Genomic DNA, 14,863 nt, shown 5'->3' with positions numbered 1-14,863 from the left:
GGGCTTGAGAGTGGGGCGGAGGGAGGGGTGGGACGGGGCACCCTGAGACGTGCTCAAGTTTGTTTAGGAAAGGACAGCCCGAGAGAGCTTCTCTGGCCGAGTCCTGCCCTGTATGGTGACTACACTATGGTCGAAGGCGGACGAAGGAAGGGAGTGCACGAGGGGCTGGAGGTGCGCCCTGGTGGCCCACTCGTTTCTCCTTGGGCCAGGAGGGGCAGACCATCTTTCAGAAGCACACGCTGCACTTACTCAGGCTAGAAGGGGCAATGTTTAGCAGACTCCTTCCTAGACTGGGGATTGGCTCTGCAGCGTGCGCTACTCACAGCCGAGAAAGGGAATACGAGAGAAGTACGTGATCCCGGGGAGCGCGGCCGCGCCCATTCGCGCCGGGTCCCGCGCAGGCACGCTCCTGACGCCCCGCCCCACCGTGACGAGCGCGCGCGGGGCCGCCGCCCCATCCCCCGCCCGCGCGGTCCCCTCCGTGCCGCCTCCGCCGTTCCCCGCCCCCTCGCCCCTGGGCTGCCCTCTTCGCTGCCTGACCCAAGGTCCCGCAGCATCTGCCTTTCTGGCCCCCGCCGACGGACCGAGGCGACCCATCCAGGAGGTGGGGGTGTTCTCGGAGCACGTGGTCGTTTCGGAGCAGGTTGGAGTGGGCAGCGGGCGGCGCTGCGAGGATAGGCGCCGCGGGCAGCCCCAGGGGCAGTGGCAGGGTCCTGGTGGGGGGAGGACAGGGTTGCGGCGGGCGGAACGGTGTCTCCTTCACTTCGCCCTCCAGCGCCGCAGCTGCAGGCGGACCCCAAGCCAGCCGAGCGGCCTCACTTGAGAGCGGAGAGACAGCAGCGGCCCCCCTCCCCCTCAGAAGACCACCAGGTACCGCCGCGCCCGCCTCACTCCGACCCGTGGGCCTAAGCCCCGGCGGCCAAGCAGAACGCCTGGGCCGGACTCGGGGTCGGCCCTGGCTCCCTAAGATGGCCGCGCTGCCGCAGGGCCCCTCTCCCTTCTGTCTGAGACCCCCTTCTGGCTTCTTGATCCGCCTCTGACCCCCGTTGACCGCTCTTCTTGTCCTTCCCGCAGATCACCGCTTCCCGCGGCCTCGCCATGGCAACCTACGGACAGAACTGCCCGCGGCGTAAGTAGAGCGGGGATTTCTGCGGGATGGGGCGGTGGTGTCCGGGCACTTGAAGCCTACTGACCTGAAAGTCGCAGCGTCTTTCCCGGTATCTCTCCAAGGACTTGGAAATTCGCCTCTTTCGGTAGCCGTTCCACCGTCTGACTCCTGGGTCTGCGGAGGAGGGGCTGCATTACTGGATTTCGGGTAGGGGGACTAGGCCAGGGAAGTTGGGTCTTTGGCCGCATTCCCCTGCAGTTTTTGGAGGTGTCCTTGATGAACTCAAAAGCAAAATATTACTAATTGTCGGATTCGGTCTTTGGAGGATTTGGATCGGTTACTTTTCCTGAGGAAGTAGTAACCCCCCTTGTGAGAGCGCAAGGTCATTACATGTGCTCTTAAGGGCATGGACGTGCTATGTAGAATGAATGAGCTGGTGTAATGAGTACAGATTGCTTTACTTTAAGCCTCACAGCATAATGTAGATTTCACTTAAACAGATGGCTTTTTTTTTAAGTTCCAATATTTAAGTCCCCTAAGTATTAATTACCCTTCTTTTCCCACTCCAGAATAATTGGTTTTGACTTCAGTGAGGTTGCTAAAAGATGTAGTTGGGGGGGGTGGGACTTGTCCTAGGTTTTGATTTTATTTTACTTGGTTAAATCAGCCTATTCCAGGGAATTTTGGCAGATTTAAATGTATGTATAGATATACATGCGTGTATGTGTTTGATTCTTTGTACTAGTCCTGTCCTAGGAGGTGAGGCTACAGACGTGTAAATTTAGGCATAGAATGTCTGTTTTCATATTTCGGAAGTAATTTCCCAAGTTTGTATAGTCAGTTACTGTGGTTACTCATTTTAGAAATAAGCCTTCAGTGCTGATATCTCCTTCATGAATCATATTAGACTACAGTTTCAGCTCCTGGTGGAATCAAAACCAAGTTGGACTGCTTGGGTTTAAAGATGGCGGTAGGTCATAATCTAGTTTTTGGACAGACTGGGAGAACAGAAACATTAACACTGGAATGTTTCTCCTTCCCACCAGCAATGTGTATTCCTCCATCATATGCTGACCTTGGCAAAGCTGCCAGAGATATTTTCAACAAAGGATTTGGTAAGAACTGTTTTAAAAATTTTCAGTCTGAAATGAATGTGTGTGTTTGGATTGCTTAGGGAAATTAATAATTTCTTCAAATTGTAGATATCTTGGCTGCATTAATTCTTGTATTTGGTACATTTAAGGTAAAATTTTTGTTAAAGTAGTACTGTAACAATCCACATCCCCTTCTGCTCCAATTTCCTCCAGTTTTTTCAAACTTAGTTCAAATATTTTACCTTTAAGAAAAAAACAATTGTGCTTTTATTTCCTTCACATACAATTTAGATCTCTGTTGAATAGAATTTGATGTATTGCTGTTTTGTTTTTACAGTGGTGACTCCTAAAGGGGAATTGGTTTTTTTTTTCAAATAAATTTGTTTTTTCTTGAAGATTTTGTTCCACACTCCTTTCTCCCTCTTGCTCTTTTAGATTATTTTTCCCTAATTATTTAGATTATTAATCCAAAAGGGAGAGGGATACCCCTTTGGGGTAAATGTTCCAAATGCCTTAATTATAATAATAAAAAGGGTTGGCTGTTCTGAGATTCAAATTAGATTGATTTTCTGATCTGACATTTAGATATGAGAGGCATTTTTAAATAAATGCTTTGATAAAATGGTTTGAAAGCCTTTTTTTGGTGCCAAACACACAGCAAAATACTAGGCAAAGCTAGAGATGTTTTGTCCTTTGCATTTCAGTTTACATAGAATAATTAAAATTGTTTTCATTTAAGCATTGTGTATTAGTATCCATTTTTATCCTCCTCTGAATGTGTAAACTTTCTGGTTTTTGTATTTGGGGTTTTTGGAGTTTTTTAATGTATACTCAACTATTGGTATGCATCTTTTATACAAAATAATCATATTGTTCTGTTTTGGTCTTTACTTGAAGGTTTTGGTTTGGTGAAACTGGATGTGAAAACAAAGTCATGCAGTGGCGTGGTGAGTGTTAGGCATCTGATAAGTTCTGGTAGCCTTTATATAATTTTTCAACCCATAAAATAGTTATAGTTATACGATGTCTACCCAGTTCATCTTTTTTTTTTTTTGTCTGGGGGTAACTAGGTTTATTTATTTATTTTTAGAGGACGTACGGGGGATTGAACCCAGGACCCAGTGCGTGCTAAGGGTGTGCTCTGCCACTTGAGCTGTATCCACCCCCCTACTCATTTAATCTTAAAGAAGAAACAGAAGTTAATTTTGTTTTAAGGGATTTGCGTCTTAATTTGTTTTGGCTTTGAATATGATTACTGATTTTGATGTGGTCTTTTGACTTATTTCTTTGTAAGCACTAGTAACTCAGGCAAGACATTAGTCATGTGGGAACCTGTTGTACTTTTTGTAACCCTCTCTTTTAATGCCTATAAAAAGCATTAAGAGTTCTGGGCATAAAAATACTCAGTAACTCTTAATTTGAGTGTATTAATCATTAATATAATGGTCATATTCTAGCAGCCCTCCTTGGGGAAGATTTCTATATGTATTTTGTGAATTTAGAGAGTTCTAAATTTGAATATTTTTAAGGGTTGATATTTTGATACTTGGATCTTGATTCTGCCTACCAGACTCCCTTAAAGAGAGTAAAGTAAAATTTTGTAATTTTTTTCTTCTAAAATTTTTTGTTTTGAGATTGTTTTGGGGATGTTTAATAGCTTTTATTTATTAAAGTTAATCATTTTGTAGTTTCTTAATGCCTCCACTTGGATTTCTGGGGTTTTACATTGGTCACATCTGTCATTTGGTTTCTTTGGTTTGAAAGGAAGCCTGAATATTCAATGAGGTTGGGTGACTTACTTGCTTAAGGTAACAGGTCACAGTAGTGTTTGTTTTGTGTTCCCTCTCTTAACCTATTGAGTCCCCTTATAAACCACTTGGTGTGTATTTGTTGAAACACAAAAGGCCTCCTGAAAAAAGAAGAAGACTCAATCCTTGTGTTTAAAAAGCTTACTTGCTGACTGGAAAGACAATAAACTTTAAACTAGGGAACAGTCAGAGCAGTATATCTAGTACTAGATTGTTTGGTAAATCAAAATCTTTGTTGGAAAATAAAGGCTTATTGTGGATAAGAATTTTATGAAATTAGGCTTAAGAACATGAAGGATATATAGAAGCTTGATTAGTTATAGTATGTTTTTATTTACATTTAATGTGTGTAATTCAAAAGCATGGTACTGGTCTTGTAATGTGTACCTGGCCCCAAATATATCACAGTAATGCCTGGTTCTGTTTTCTCACCTGAACTGCAGAGATGTCTAGGCCACCCCAGAATACAGAAGCCTAAATATCTTGATGATGGAGTGAAAGGGTATAAGCTCTCATCAGTGGTGTCATCCGGCTGAATTCTTGTCGGAGATCACAGTGTGATCTTGGTTTTCTGTCTTGAGGACTCTTTGGCATGTATATAAACTGGCTCAGTCTATGGGCTGATGAATGGCAGTGGGTGGGACCTCGAGAATCATTGATCAGTGTTGCTCGGTTTTAAAAATAGCTACTCATACACATTCTGCATCTTAAGTGTCTGTTAGCAGAACATGCTCCACATATATTGTTTTAATGATACGTCCTTTTGTATGGAACACATGAGAATGTGCAGTTTTCAGCATCAGTCCAATTGAATCCTCCAGAGGTAGTTTTTATTACCACATTTGAAGTAACTGAGACCCAGAAAAGTGTTGTCTTCAGTGTTGTTCATTTAGTAAATGACAGCCAGAACTGGATGTCAGGACTCCTAATTTTATATCAGTGTTCTTTCCTAACAAAATCCAGTGCTTTTTAATATGGGCATTGAGGGCTTTGACTTGAAATTTCTGTTAATGAATGCATCTAATTTCAGGCGATTGTGTATAAGACCTAAAGAATTGGGTATCTTTCACTGCAGAGCAATAGTTATCCAAATACTCTATTTTCTAAGTGAAGGATAATTAGCCTTTTCTCCCATTGTGATACAGTTTTTGGTATTTCATCATTCTGCAGGTATCACAATTTCAGGTCAGATTTCTCTTCATTAGTTCAGATCAGCTGTCTTTAAACTTGGCTTCCCAGTGACCAAAGTGTATAGCCATCATTAGCAGACAAATCAGAACCCTCAGATGGCATTTTAATATTTTTATCTTGGAAGATTTGAATTGTTTGCCTCTGTGTACTGTGCTCTGAAAGATTATTAGATTTCTGAATTATCTGTAGCAGACTTTAAATTTCAGATAAGGCCTCCTCCATATTATGCCTTCCTTTTCAGTTAGTGTGCAATTAGGGATTGGCAGATTAATAATATTTGCTACAAACATAAGATTATATAATGCACTTTAAATTGATCACTGCATTCAATTATTCTGTTATACTGTCATTTGTTACACAGAGTACAGTATATAATATGTATGATATAAACCAGTTGTAGAATAAATGTATAGTTTCTTTCCCCCTACTTGTTTTTTAAAATGAGAATGTGAAAGATTGGAAAGGCATAAAATGTGGTGGCTATGTTGGAAAAACAGAATATTTGGGTTACCAAAGAATTAAAAAAAATGTATAGTTTCTTTCCCCCTACTTGTTTTTTAAAATGAGAATGTGAAAGATTGGAAAGGCATAAAATGTGGTGGCTATGTTGGAAAAACAGAATATTTGGGTTACCAAAGAATTAAAAAAACTTTTGTTCATGGCATGGATTCCTACAGTGGAGTGCTTTTCCTTTAAGGATTTTCAGGAACCATTTTATAATAAATTGTGTATCAGTTATCAACTCTGATTTTAATGAAGGGGTCTGTGATTAACCGTAGTGACCTGTTTAATGTTTTATTCAATATCAGGTGTAGATTGGAAGCAGTACTAAAACGCTCATTCCTTTTTTTCCTCCCTACTGATTTTTGAATCCCAAATGAAATCACCTTAGCAGAAGTTCCCTTAAAAGCGATACAGTTTGTTGTTCACTTAGAATTAGATACAGGTAACTTATGATTGGTTGGTTGAAATGTGAGCAATAAGTTGGCAGTCAGTAACTTACAGGCTAATTTGTCACTCGTATATATTCAGTATCAGAAGGTAGGAAGCTAGAACAAAGATTAGTGAAATTACTAAATGTGTCCGTGGGTTCTTTTTATTTGTGTAAGTTAGTGGATTCTTCTAGGCTTATGAGAAAGTTCATGAAGTTATTTGTTGTCTTACTAGGAATTCTCAACATCTGGTTCATCTAATACAGACACTGGTAAAGTTACTGGGACCTTGGAGACCAAATATAAATGGTGTGAGTATGGCCTGACTTTCACAGAAAAGTGGAACACTGATAACACTCTGGGAACAGAAATCGCAATCGAAGACCAGGTAACATTTTGAAAATGTGCTTTAGTGTTATTTTATTTCTGTTTTCAAAAAGGAAATAAAGCTGAAGACAAATTCTTTTTCTTTCAAAATAGATTTGTCAAGGTTTGAAACTGACATTTGATACCACCTTTTCACCAAACACGGGGTAAGCATGGACATTTTTATCTGCTTTAAATTTAAAGGCATTCCTCTTGGGTATATGTAGGAACGGTTCATATTTACTGCTTTGATGGCTTGCTGAACTTCATCTGCCTTGTGGGAAATTTCTGTTTCTGCCTTTGGACTATGAGCAGTACAGTTGTTGGCTTGCCTTCAGATAGTTGCCTCTTATCACTGTGGCACTAACTTGGGTAACTAACGTGTTTCTAATGGGCTTTTGTGACTGATAACCACTTCTGCAAAGCAGTCTTCCTATGGTGGTGGTGGCATTCAGGTTGCCCCATGTGCCCTTGTTTTTAGTTCATTGAGCTATATTTTTTTACCCCTTAGGATTAGCTTACTACCTTTTTAATAGGCATGCCGCAGAGATATTGCAGGTTTGGTTCCAGACCACCACAGTAAAGTAAATATTGTAAAAAAAAAAAAAATGACTCATGGGTTTTTTGGTTTCCTGGTGCATATAAAAGTTATGTTTATACTATAGTCTGTTAAGTGTACAGTAGCATTATGTTGAAAAAAACAATGTACCTATCTTAATTAAAAAGTGCTTTATTGCTAAAGAATGCCAACCATCATCTAAGCTTTCAGTGAGTCATAGTAGTAACATCAAAAGCTCACTGACCACAGTCACCATAACAAATATAATAATGAAAAAGTTTGAAATATTGTGAGAATTATTGAAATGTGACACAGAGACAAAAAATGAACAAATGCTGTTGGAAAAAAAGAACTAGTAGACTTGCTTGATGCAGGATTGCCAAAGACCGTCAATTGGGGGAGGAGGGGAAGCAGTCTCTGCAAAGTGTACTAAAGTGAACCACAGTAAAACAATGAAGTATGCCTCTGCTCCCCAGTTCTAGTGCAGTTCATTTAAATCTGTTTTGTGCCCTCTGTGCAGAAGTTATGTGTGTCATTCTTCCACTGGCATCAATTTTAAGTCAGTTTGTTTCTTTTTCCAGAAAGAAAAGTGGTAAAATCAAGTCATCTTACAAGAGGGAGTGTATAAACCTTGGTTGTGATGTTGACTTTGATTTTGCTGGACCTGCAATCCATGGTTCAGCTGTCTTTGGTTATGAGGGCTGGCTTGCTGGGTACCAGATGACCTTTGACAGTGCCAAGTCAAAGCTGACAAGGAATAACTTTGCAGTGGGCTACAGGACTGGGGACTTCCAGCTACACACTAATGTGTGAGTATTTCTTTGTGGATATTATGATACAGGACCTCAGTGATGTTGATGTCTCCTGTCATTTCCTGTGAATCTAGGTGCAACCTAAAGGACATAAAAAGATCATCCCTGGCCATTCCTAGAGTGCCCCTCAAAAGTGTATAGTGAAAAATGTTAGTTTGACTTTTGGTGCTGAGAGAGTAAGTGTTCATTTCACATGAGGTTTGATGGGCTTTGGACTTTGGATAGAAGAGGCTAAGACATTGCCAAACTCTACTTGTGCATTCATTTGACTTGTCTGTGATGTGTGAGGTGCTCATTTGATAGGATTGCTTAAGATGTATAGTGTTTTTTCCTAACCCAGATTAAAAGTATGTGTGGAAAGGACTAAAAAAGAACTAAAATTAAAAAAAATTCTTAAAAAGAATTTTCCCCTTATAAATATGGTGCATTGGTAAATAACAGAAGTACAAAGGAAAAAAAACAAAATTTCTCATTCCACCCACTAGATATATAATCTTTGTTAATTGTTAATGCTTTGGTGTTTCATCTTTGTTTTTGTATACATATAATATACATACAGAAAAGGCTGTCATATAACCCTCCCCTCACCTTAATACATTTTGATCATTTTCCTGTAGCATTATGTATTTTACAGCATGATCATTAGTAGCTTATGGTAGTTCTGCTTAATGTGTGTACCATGAATCACTTGACCAAGCCTTGTTTTTGGACATAGGTTGGGAAAAGACCTTTTAAAACTTTAAAGTTTTCATTGGAACACTAGAGAGCCATGTGGGCAGTGGCTTTTATTTAAATGTAGTGCTACAGTATCAGCCTGTGCCTTAGACATTATTACATTGTCTATCCTAGATTGACTAATCTAAAATATCTTATAGCAATGATGGGACAGAATTTGGAGGATCAATTTACCAGAAAGTGTGTGAAGATCTTGACACTTCAGTAAACCTTGCTTGGACATCAGGAACCAACTGCACTCGCTTTGGCATTGCCGCTAAGTATCAGTTGGATCCCACTGCTTCCATTTCTGTGAGTACTGCTGTGGGCTTAGGATGGGGTTTTTGGTTGTTGGAATTAATTTTGGGGTATGTTGAACTGTGTTGTCAAAATTTGAACTGTAGTTCATACAATTCCCATTTTATACACAGATTGGGATTAGAACTTTTAAAGCTGTTTTTTTTCAGTGGAGACAATGTTAGAAGTTTGATACCAGGCCATAGGAGTTTGCTTACCCTCAAAAGCTGCTGAATTAGTGTAGATAATAACCCTGAGCCCCAAACCTGTCCGAGCCCAGGGAAGCCAGTGTTTTGGGTCCTGGGCAGTTCTCATTCTTGTTGGGAGGTAATGGTACTTTAATTGTTACTTTGTGTTTGTCTTCTTAGGGTTTACAGATGTCTTCAGATTTGATCTGAATGGTCATTGGTACCCATGCTGTTTTGCAGGTGGGGAAACCAAAGCTTGGAGAGAGGAAGGACTTAGACCACTGCTGGGGAGGGAAGGAAGGAGGGGTAGGGCCAGGACTGGACTGCTTGTCTCATGATTTCCCTCCTGTCTGGGGTGACCAGGTGCATCCCAGGAATTTCCTCCCCCTTCTCCTGGGTTAGCTGGGTTGCATGACCATCCTGGTCCTGTCCTTAGACTCTGCTGTTTCTTCCTTCAGTCATTGTGCACTGGGGTAAGAGGGTGTGCAGTGTCTGAGGGAGTAGAGCAGCTGGCTCCAGTTTCAGGCAGATGAACAGCTGTTCATATGTGTCAGTGTTATTTACAAATCAGGCACTGTACGTACTGGAATGAAAGAGAGTTAAACTTTCCATGAGAGTTAATTTCTCTTACATAAAGTGATCTTCTTTCCTGAGGACAGTATGTTTTGATAACTTAGGCAGTTAAATTTTAGCCCCATTCTTATTTTATCTTAGCACAGTTGTAATCAGAATGAGACACACCCAGAATGCTTTTTTTCTTTAAAAAATTTTTTTTAAAAGTTATTTATTGGGGGTGGTAGGTAATTAGGTTGATTTATTTATTTTTAGAAGAGGTACTGGGGAATGAACCCAGGACCTCATGCATGCTAAGCATGCACTTTACCACTTGACCTATACCCTACCCCAGAATGTTTTTCCCATAAGCAAGACCGCATTAATTTATTTTTCCCTATATTTCTGACCTCACTGTAGCAGAAAAATCCTCAGGATTCACTCAACACACTTCTCTGGTAGCTATAGTGCTGTTCTCTTCAAATGTATGTCTATGGCACCCTCACAGATTTAATGCCCGGCAGGAGATGCAGCCCTCTCACAGTAGAAAATGGGAAGGTGGCTTGGGACCTGTGTGTGCCAGTGAGTTACTTCTTGGGATTACTTTGGAAATAATCTAGTATGTCCCACCTATGTAGTGCTGTTAGTGCCCAGTCCGTTTCATGGTTGACTCATATTCTAAAATAGTAGGACTTTGTATCCTGTTGTCTGGGGCTCTTAATTGGGCATAAGATGCTTATCAGTGGGGCATTTCTTCCGTAGACAAATAACTCATATGGTCTTTGGTGACCCAAGAAGACTTGGCTGTAGTGCCAAGTGAATATGAGTGCCATTTATGTGACTTTGGCCTGTATAGTTAGTTATATCATTTCTCTCTCTGTCTTGGTCTTACTCATTACTAAAGAGTGTAGATATCAAATCATTTCCAAATCTGTTTTGATCCCAGAGGCTGTTTATTCTTTTTGTTACCATAGCACTCAAAACGCTGAAGAGCGAAGTTGCCTGACTAGGCAACCTAGGCCCTGGAGATGGGGTGAGCTGCCCCATTTACCTCTGGTATGGCTCAGTGACGTTAGTAGTAGGAGAGAATGGAGCTACAAGGAGCTTCTCCTTACTGTGTCTTGCTCTCCAGAGTTCTTTTTAGCCCTTGAAGGTTTGTGACTAAGATTCTAAAATAGTAGAATTGTGCAAGGAGGACACGGTTCTGCATTGGTGAATGATGCCCCATTGGAACCTCTTCTCAAGCACAGTCCAGTTACATGCAGCCCAGACACAGGAGTGGTGAATGAGAGGCATGAGAATGTGAGGTAAAGGTCTGTTTCTTCAGAGGAAATGCCTGTCTTTTGGAGATTTTGAACATTCCTGAGAGTAGTAATGTTTGTCATAGCCACAAATTTAAACTTCACGTACTGTACTTTGAGGCTGGCGTGTGTCACATAGCGAGCCTTGGGGGGTTTCCATTAGCCATTCGGGTACGGTTTTGTGCTAGATTAAACCAGTGAGGACGGTTTCTGTGAGAGCGCTTAGGCTTCTGTGCTGTAGACACATCCCAGCAGATAGAATACTGTGTTCTGCTGACAATTTTACTTTTAAGTTTAGCGGATAAGAGTTAAGTGGCACCTGGGTTTTGCTTGGCTTAATAACAGTATTAAATTTTTTATTACCTCACAGGTGAAAAAAATGAATGCTTCATAATTATATAATAGGGTAACATGCAGGTGCTTTGTCTCTCCATTCAAAAATTTTTCTTACATTTCTTTTTGCATTTTAGGCAAAAGTAAACAACTCTAGTTTAATTGGAGTGGGCTATACTCAGACTCTGAGGCCTGGTAAGTACTCTTACTTAATAAGGTAGGATTGTTCTGGTAGTGTTTTGAAAACTAGTTTTCCCAGCTTCTTTTGCAAATCTTTCAAGCATGCAGAAGAATTGACAGAAAAGTACCTTTTGCCACACTTTTTTATTCCTTTCCTTTTTTTTTTTTTTTAAATGATGGGTTGTTGGGAAGTTTCAGCCGTCATGACATTTCCCTAAATGCTTCATCATGTGTCTCAGAATAAGAACGTTCTCTGGCAGTATTATGCTATTATCACACCAAAGAAAGTTAACAGTGATTCTGTATTACGATTTAATACCCATTCTGTATTTACTTCCCTCACCTGGACCTGGGCTGTCTCAGTGATTTTTATTTCTCCAATCTTAGTTGACTCATTGTTTTGGTGGTTTGATCTCTGTAGTCTCATTTACTTGAGATAGTATTTGAGCCTTGCTGTGTTTTCTAGAGTAGTACTTCTCAAACATCAGTGTGTGGCTGAATTACCTGGGGAATCTTACTAAATCCACATAGGTCTGGGGTGAGGGGTTCTGTCTTTCTAACAAGCTCTTAGGTGATGTCCCTGTTGCTGGTTCTTGAACCACCATTTGAATAGCAAGGTTCTAAAGCACTTGGAACTTTTCCCCAGACTTTCTGACTATTTTGAAACCTAAAAAAAAGAATGGTACCATGAACACCTGTACGTTCCCCACATTCACCGGTTACTAACATTTGCCATATTTGTTTTACCTCTGTTTGGATACATAATCCTCTTTTTCTCCCCACCCTCCACATATTCTTATGAATTATTTAAATGTTTTGCAGACACGTAGACACATTAGCCCTAGCATGCATGTCCTGAGAGTAAGGCATTTTTAGCTACACCATTTTAAATGACATCATAACTACAATTGTTTTCACAATTGTTAAGGAAATTAACAATTAAAATAATATCTAATACACAGTATGTTCAGGTTTTACCACTTGTCCCGAAAATGTCTCTATGTAGTTATTCCTTTCCAGGATCCAGTTATGATTGTCTTTTAGTCTGGATAGTGTATTGAACGTTATTGTATTTTCTAGAGCCATTTGAGCTTTATTAACATTTTTATGCTCTGACTTGATGCCTGCCTTATCCAGGATGGTGCCACTGAATTCTTTGCTATCAGATACTCCCAGGCGCCCTCTGGTGGCCGGCACTAGTAGGTCCTCTGAAAGGCAGGCTGTGAGGTGATTATTAAAGAAGGCTGCAGGCTCTCATAAGGTGTTTCAGGCACATGATGGTTGTCTGCTTTTGTTTACAGGTGTGAAGCTTACACTGTCTGCTCTGGTAGATGGGAAGAGCATTAACGCTGGAGGCCACAAACTTGGGCTTGCCCTGGAGTTGGAGGCTTAATCTAGCTGAAAGAAACCTCTGGGAATGGATATTAGAAGATTTGGCCTTAATATATTTCCAGTGTGACCAGCAGGCTTTTCCCCCCCAAGAAGGTGATCAAAACAAAGGATGATCTAAACAAGAGCTGTATTTTAAATATTTAGACAGTTACTTGTTAGCTGGTTTCTAGTTGAATTGGTTATCTATCTAGTTACCAATGCTGCAGTCATGCAGTCACCTATACATTATTTAATGTATTTAACTGTTTAATGCGCTACCCACCAATAATGAAATAGACCTTTATGAAAACTGTGCAATTGTGTGCATGTTTGTTTTTATGTTCCTTTTAACATTGAATATTGCCATTGAATGAGATGGATCAGTGAATGTTTTAAGATGAGGTTAAAATTTTTTGTTAAATTCAACCATTATTAGAATTACTTTTGGTATCCCCAAACATTACAAATTATGAATAAAACAAGTGTACATAATTAATGACTCCAAGTATTTGCAGAGTTAAAAACTTTTCAGCTAGGGTCACATCTTTCTGGTTGTCTAGCTAGTACTCTATCAGTGAGCATTTTGCTCTTTATAGAAGCCTTCTGTGTCCCGAGAGTGACTCCATGCGATTTTTAGATGACAATAAAATAAGAAGATATATGCCTTTATATCTTCAGTTTGTAAACTTGTGCAGAATTACATTGGGTCATTGTTAACTCCAGGAGTGGTTAGAGAGTACGTGACGATGAAGAAAGGAAAATGAAGGCATGATGCTGAAGCTCGTATACACACCGTACTCTTTCAGGCTGTTGCTGTGGAAGTGATGTAGGCTCCAGTTAGGTGGGACGGGACTAGGTGTAGGGACATAGAGTCAGGTGTAGACAGTGTCAGTAACCAGAGGGTCTGTGAGAGGGGAGTATATGGGCCCCCCCACTAAGAGGTGGTTAACTCATTTCTTTCCAGGCATAGGCTAAAAAGCTTGGGCCTGAGTTTGAGACCAGAGACAGTGCCTTCAGGCTGTGTGGCCACTGGCCTTCATCTGGACTTGGGTTGGATGATAGAAATAAATGGGTGATTATGGTTAGAACAGTAGGAAAGAGGAATTTTGATAGGAAGAGAGAAGGATACAATCAAAGGTTAGAGAAGATTTTGTTCAACAAATTCATAATGTTACATCTGCGGTAATTTTAAGTCTGAGAGAGAACAGATAAAATGTAGTACTCATTACCCAAAAAATGATACATGCTGAAAATTTTTCTGTCAAGAAGAATCTAAGATTAGAAACCCAAACAAGCTTTCCACACAGGTGGAATGGGGGCCACAAAGGCCCCTTCTGATCTATTTGTCTTAAGGGACTGGTTTGAATGGCCCATGTGAGTAAGACATGACTTAACAGCAGAAAGTTGGAATTTGAACCAATTTGAGTGAGCTAGAACTTGGTAGGTAAGAAGAAAAGCAGAACAAGATGTCTGTGTAAACTAGGTGTGAAAGCACCTTGTGCTTTTGGGATACTTTTGAATAAAATGGATCTAGTCACCCATGTGCAGCCAAATATCTTATTATGAGTGGAAGAGAGGATAGGTTTACAGCCAGGTCCCTGAGTGTTGTCTAAAATGCAAGGTATATCCCAGGAGCTGTAGGATTATACAGCTTGCCCTCTGTGGGCTCATGGGCTTCTATGGCCTTGCTTCTAACAGCCTCCAGGTTCATTTCCATCACCCAGGCCTAACTAGGTGGTTACAAAACCTAATTGTATTCTAGGCTGATGCCATTTCTGCCTGAGGCAGTGTTAGTGGAAGAACGTGTAATATCTGCGCCTGCTCTTCATTTGTGGTGTGGAGATATGATCCTCCTACTTATCAGGGAGGTAACCAGAGGAGTGATGAACCTGGCTCCCTCTCCACTTCTGCCCATAGATGTTGGTGTTGGAGAGCCTAACTTTCTCTTCATCTTCCTCTGGGGCACTTGTTGAACATTGCCTCCTACCTGTCTGTCTTCACACCTCTGGCCAGAGATCCCACTCAGTGTCTCACCTTCCAGGAATTCGGGGAGGACA

General features: G+C 40.7%; 1 protein-coding gene across 1 annotated transcript; it reads left to right on the top strand.

The window, feature by feature from the left end:
* Positions 1-468: 468 nt before the first annotated feature.
* Positions 469-13,124, top strand: VDAC2 (voltage dependent anion channel 2). Its single transcript, XM_006211605.2, has 10 exons — positions 469-870; positions 1,075-1,129; positions 2,155-2,223; positions 3,100-3,149; positions 6,369-6,521; positions 6,614-6,666; positions 7,640-7,867; positions 8,746-8,896; positions 11,393-11,450; positions 12,737-13,124. Exons 2-10 carry the CDS (start codon positions 1,099-1,101, stop codon positions 12,826-12,828), a joined length of 885 nt encoding a protein of 294 aa, XP_006211667.1. The 5' UTR covers positions 469-870; positions 1,075-1,098; the 3' UTR covers positions 12,829-13,124.
* Positions 13,125-14,863: the final 1,739 nt, after the last annotated feature.

This window comes from Vicugna pacos, chromosome 11, assembly GCF_048564905.1.
Source record: "Vicugna pacos chromosome 11, VicPac4, whole genome shotgun sequence".
NCBI lineage: Eukaryota > Metazoa > Chordata > Mammalia > Artiodactyla > Camelidae > Vicugna > Vicugna pacos.
The sequence above is the reverse complement of the archived record's forward strand: the minus strand, read 5'-3'. Positions and strand labels throughout refer to the sequence as shown.